A 5,777-nucleotide genomic window follows, 5' to 3' on the forward strand; every position below is an offset into this window, starting at 1 on the left:
CACTCATGGCTTTTGAGAAATCCAGACTTTTCACTGGTTCCCTCTGCTTGTAGCCAGGACACAGGGGAAATGCAGTGTCCCACTTTTCCTAGTTTTTTTCCTTTTGCCTCCCCAGGGTTCAGACCTGTGTGTCAGCGCAGGGCCCCTGTCCTCCTGCAAACCCTTGTGTCCCCTTGGGACCACTCGCACCCACCCACCCACCGTCTGTCACTTCTACTTTAAAAAAGGTGGTTCGCTGCTCCACGCCCAGCGCGAGGAGTGGTGCCAGGGTTCGTGGTTTATCTCCGGTCTTGCCTTCACCGGGAGGCTGAGTCACCGGGGGTTACCCCAGGGGTGCGTCCGTCCCCCCGATCCGTGCAGCCCTGCCCTCACGGTGCTGCAGGTTCGCAGGGAGCTGTGGAGTTTGGCCCCGCTGTGTAGACGCTGGATACAAGGCACTGAAGCCTTCAGGGACGTGTTTTGTCTGCGGTGAGCAGAATCCCCTCTCTGGGAGCCCCACGGCCCCCCAGGGCTGGGGGGCACCTTGGGAGAGCCGTGTTTTGTTGCCGTCTGCTCAAAGCAAGACCTTCCTCAAACATGAGAGCTGCAGGTCCTGGGATGCCGGCTCCGTGTCTGGAAGTTGGCTCCTGCGGTGTGATTTCAGGCTATAAAATCCACTCCTGACTTTCAGTCTGGTCCCTGTATATCTCTGTATTTATGATCGTCCTTCCAGCTCCCCCAGCACATCAGGGGAGAGGCTGATGGCCTCCTTGGTGATTGCCAGGGGAGAACAGAGACCTCTCTTTGCTGAGGTTTCACCTGTGCGGTGGAGTCTTGGTGATAAATTTAGCGACTCACAGCACGTCACCTGGGTGCCTGTAGCCATGCATGGGCTTAGCTACCGGCAAATCCCATCTTAGCCTCAGCGGGTGGCTGCTGGTTGGCACAGGGTGAGGTGATTGCTGAGCGTGGGGTGGCACCGAGCCCTTCCCTGTCCCTGGCTGGGGCTCAGAGTCCCTTTGGTCATGGTGTGAACCTGGGCACTCATAAGGTAAACTGAGGAATTGATGGATCTTAAAGAGCTCCTGAGATCTGCTGGGGCTCATGGAAAAAGTTCTGGGAGTTTGGTTTTGCTGCCTTAGAGGGCTCCGGAGGCTGCCGAGGACATCGTTAGCACTTTGCAGTTGCTGCATGGCTGGAATGTGCTGTCACCCCCTCCAACAGCCAGGTCTCTGCCCAATCTCCTTCCCAGCTTGTACCCAAACCCTCCCTTGACAGGGCTGTCCTTACACCTTTGGGCCTCTCTGATGTCTCTCTAGAGCTCCCGGAGAACTGGACCGATACCCGCGAGACGCTGCTGGAGGGGATGCTCTTCAGCCTCAAGTACATGGGCATGACGCTGGTGGAGCAGCCCAAAGGAGAGGAGCTCTCTGCGGCCGCCGTCAAAAGGATCGTCGCCACCGTGAGTGCCTGTGCTGGAGCAGAGCTCGGTCTCCTGCTCTTCAGACACGTCTGTCACTGGGAAGAGTCTCAAAAGCCGCTGTGGAAAGCTGGGCTTGCACGTCTGAGCTGTGGCTTCCCTTGATAAGCTTGGGTGACCCTGGGTGTGGAAGAACTCTCTGACCTGGTGCAGTCGGCCTTCCCCAGGGCTGCCTGTCCCCGTGCAGGGCAGGGACAGCGTTCGGAGTGCCGCCAGTGCGTGGCCAGGAGCTGGCATGCAGTTCTGGGTCTTCCTTCCCAGGTTTTGGAGGGTTAAGAGGAGAAGGGAGCGGGACAGCTTGCTCCGATTCCCAGCCGATATATCCGCCGTTCCTCTGCAACCTCTGATGCAAGAGGGAGCAATTTTCAGCCATCCTCCAGCACCGAGCCTCCCCAGAGCCCCTGCTCACCGGGCTTCAAGTAAAATTAGCGCTTCTTTAAGCCCTTATAAAACTGAATGAGGCAAAGACCCAATTGTGCAGTTAACTGTCGTAAAACTCAATGGGGTGGCGAACTGTGCTGGGTAATGACGGAGCCTTTCCTGGCATGTGCTGAGCTGGACAGGAGGGAGGGGAGCACTTGCATGAAACAGGAGCTGCTGGCAGAGCCCTTCACGTCTGCTCTGATCAACCGAGAAGGGAGCCTTGAAATAAAAGCCCCAGGGCTGAGGCCAACCTCGGAGGGGCAGGACCAACCGCCCACCAGTCTGGATGTGGCTCAAGAGAAGTCCCCAGGGAGCAGGGCTGAGGATCCAGCTCTGCAGTCCATAACTAGCTAGATGTAGATATTTATTTGATTTTTTCAGAGAGAAGCTGGGCAATGAGCTTAACGTAACCTGAAGGCTGAAAGCCTGAGATTAGTAAATAAGAGAAAGTGGCATTTAAAAGCCTAGTTATTTTTTAAGCTGACCTTGCTGTGGAGGATGCTTTGCCACTTGAACAGGGTTTGAGCACAGCCTGAAGCCGGCTGATTGGGAGCCCATGTCCTGCAGCACCGTCCTGCTCCCAGCACGGCTCCTGCGTTCATGCTGGTGTCCCCTTCTGCTCTGGAGCTGGCGCTGAAGACAAAACTCCTCGGGGTTTCACCAGGAGCTCTCACAGCAGCCGCTGCTTTGTGCAGATGGCCGCGGGGAAATTCTCCTGGAGGTGCTGGGCTGGAAGTGCTTCTGCACGGCGTGTGTCCTTGTCTCGTTAATGCCAGCAAAAATCATTGCTTCAGGGAAGGAAAAGTTTTAACAAGTGCTTTCTCACACCTGGCAGTAAATTCAGTCTCTCGCACTAACGAATGCTATTAATATGCCTGTTAGGCAGCGCACGTATAGAGTCACTGCTCTGCTTACGTACCCTGGGATGTATCACTATTAAAAGCCCGTAACTTTCCCCTCCCTCTTTTCCTTCCAAAGGCAAAAGCAAGTGGGAAGAAGCTGCAGAAAGTGACTCTGAAAGTCTCGCCCAGAGGGATCGTGTTAAACGACAGCGGAACGAACGAGCTGATCGAGAACATCTCCATATACAGGTGGGTTACGGGATGTGCTTCAGCGGGCGCTCGCCCTGAGGCTCCTCGTCTGCTCCGGTCTCGTCCCAGGCTGAGCTGACGCCTCGCTGGCCATCGCCTTGTGATGGAAAGTGAAGGTGGGGGAAGGAGGGTGGTTGCTACGTTTAAGGTAAATTTCTGTCTGTCCAGTTGGGGTGAGGAAGGACGTGGCAAGCCTGGAGGTGTTGTGTGCACGGACTGCAGATCTGCAGCCGAGTGCTCCGTGGCCAAACGTGGCTTTACTGCCTGGTTTCGGCAACAGAAGCACCAGGGTGGTGGTGAGTTGAAATTGGGAGGGTGGTCAGAGCATCCCTGAGCAGGCGAGGATGCGAGCGCTGGAGCTGGGGCTGCTCTCCCCTCCCTGGCTGCTTGGGTCGTTTTCAATAACTCTGATGAGGAGCAGGGCTGGGACAGCTGTTGAGACCCAGTACCGGTGTGGGGAGGGTGAGGATGGATTGTCCCATATCCATTCCTCTGGCTTTAGCAAGTATTTCTTCCAAAGAGTCTGGAGGTAGGCGCAGGCCTGGTGGAACAGAGCTCGGCTTGGATCTAATCCTTTCCATCTCCTCCATCCCTTCTCCCTCTACGTCCCTCAGACCCTGCTTCTATCCTTCACCTGCTGCTCCATCCCCCTTCACTAAATGTGGGATGGGGAGCACTGGGTTGGGGCGCTCTCTGACCAGACTACTAACCCGCTTGCTTTTCTCCAGTTCGAACTAAGCAGTCGCCTGCAGCCACCGGTGCTGAGCCCCAGCCCTCCCCGGGAGATAAACCCGCTGCTCAAGCACAGAGCTGGGCAAAGCAGCTGCGCCAAAACAGGGATCACAGCGCTGGTGTGGCAGAGCCCTAGGGCCGGGGTTTTTAGATGCTGCCTGAAATTCTCCCCAGATGCTTTAACAGCTGTCGATAAAGCTTTTCTCCTCCCGGTCAATGCTCATGTACGAATGAATCCTCTCGATTCAGTTGACTGAAGGCAGCTGTTGACATGGGGAGTGACGCCAGAGGTGCTGGCGCGGTGGGAGCGGGGGTCTGTGTGCTTGGCGGGGACCATCTCCCCACTCTGCGAGTGTGCTGCACCGGTGGCGGTCCAGGGCTTCCCTCTAACACCTCTACTGTCTTCTCTTTGGCTTTTCGAGTCACTGGGATGATGCTGGCTCCGCGCTCTTGTCCCAGATCACGTACTGGGGCAGGTCGGGGTTAAAACACAGCTGCTGGCGCTGCCAGGGGCCTCGGTCACAGCCCCAGCTCGATTCAGGGTGCGAGTGATGCTTTCCCTGGAAATTAACAGCCATCGAATATCGAGCCGAGCACTGGGCTTGATGGAAGGGTCACGTGCATGCGCAGATAACCTGCAGCTTTGTCGTGATTATTAAAGGGGTGGCCATGCTGTTTTGGGAAAAAAAATGGGAGAAAGGAGTGAACTTCCAAGTGCCTCTTTAATCTGGATCACGGCTCAGCTCTGGAAAACAAAATGTAGGCCATTGAGCAGAGGCATCCTCGTGTGCAACAAGAAACTAACGCAGTGTAAATGATTTTTGAATGTGGCTTTTTTTTAAGTCCCAGCATCTGCTGAGAGCTGGGACCTTCCAGTCCTCTCCCTGTAAACTCTGGAGGGCAGCAAGAGAAGGAGCTGAAGGGGCAGCGTGGGGCCATGGGAAAACTTTCACCGCAGTGTCCCACTTTTTCCTTGGGTTTTCTCTTTCCTTAACACCTGTCTGATCCTTTGCGTGCCCAGCGAAGAGGCTTTGCTCGCTGCTAGCCCCTGCTGCTGCCTTGCACTAAACCTCCGGGGCTGCTCTGACCTGTGCTCGCTGACTTCAGACGAGACGCTCAGTCCTGCAGCTCCCGGCGTGGATGGACCCATGAGAGGTGGCTCTGGGTGATGCTGAGGGTCCCCTTCCCATGCCAAAGAGAGCTGAGCCCTCCGTCACAACCTGGTCTCCCCAAACAGACCAGCCTGTGTTGCTCTTCTAGAGCTTTGTTCAGCGTTTTGGAGTCACCCTGCCCTGCCCAGGGGCTTAGAGAGGTGACGGGGATGGGAGGCTGAGCCTCCTTCCCCATGTCCCTGTGCTCAGGGGTGTCTCGGACCATCCCGTGCATCTGCTGCTGCGCATCTCGGAGCCTGAATTTCAGCCCTTCCAACAGCTTTTCTCGGGCATCCCTGCATTGATCTCTTTCTCTGGATTTGAGCCTCAGGTTTAAATCGTAGGCTGAGAGCAAGTCCTTCTCTCTCCTTGCAGGCTTCCCCTCCAAGGAAAATCTTCCGAGTCTCTCTTCTGAAGGCAGAGCGTTTGTCAGGCGCAGCCCCAGGCTGGCACACTGCAGAGTCTTTACCTTCTCTAACCTGTCCTTTCCCACAAGGTGAAACACTTTTCTCTCCTGCCTCTCATGCCCATGGTTCACACCACAGCGTGCTCGAGCCAGTGGCATCGTCTCCTCTGCTTTGGGAAGGAGTAGCAGCGAAGCCTGGTGACGTTCCTGTGCTCCCTCTGCCTTCCCTGCTTGGGGCAGGCGCTTGCTGGCAGGTCAGAGGAGGGGTTGGTTGATCTCCCTTGCGCGCAGTGCCCCAGACAAGACATTTCATTCTGTCTTTCAGGATATCCTACTGCACGGCAGACAAGATCCACGATAAAGTGTTTGCCTACATTGCCCAGAACCAGCTCAATGAGAACCTGGAGTGCCATGCCTTCCTCTGTACCAAACGGAAAATGGTCAGTCCAGAGGAAGAAATGGGGATGTGGCTGTAGGAGGAGGAAGCAGAGAAGGGGCTGTGCTGGTGAGATAAC

The 5,777-nt window shown here is 55.9% G+C and overlaps 1 protein-coding gene across 1 annotated transcript in view; it reads left to right on the forward strand.

Annotated features, from left to right (window-relative positions):
- The first annotated feature begins 1,306 nt into the window (after positions 1-1,306).
- The window catches only part of LDLRAP1 (low density lipoprotein receptor adaptor protein 1), a 13,315-nt gene continuing 8,844 nt past the window's right edge, over positions 1,307-5,777 (forward strand). Inside the window, exons 1-3 of the mRNA XM_009871309.1 lie at positions 1,307-1,441; positions 2,861-2,973; positions 5,588-5,702. Of these exons, the coding sequence (XP_009869611.1) occupies positions 1,346-1,441; positions 2,861-2,973; positions 5,588-5,702 (324 nt within the window). The 5' untranslated portion in view covers positions 1,307-1,345. The remainder of the gene's footprint in view (positions 1,442-2,860; positions 2,974-5,587; positions 5,703-5,777) is intronic.

Source organism: Apaloderma vittatum, unplaced genomic scaffold (genome assembly GCF_000703405.1).
Source record: "Apaloderma vittatum isolate BGI_N311 unplaced genomic scaffold, ASM70340v1 scaffold24570, whole genome shotgun sequence".
In the NCBI taxonomy this organism is placed as follows: domain Eukaryota; kingdom Metazoa; phylum Chordata; class Aves; order Trogoniformes; family Trogonidae; genus Apaloderma; species Apaloderma vittatum.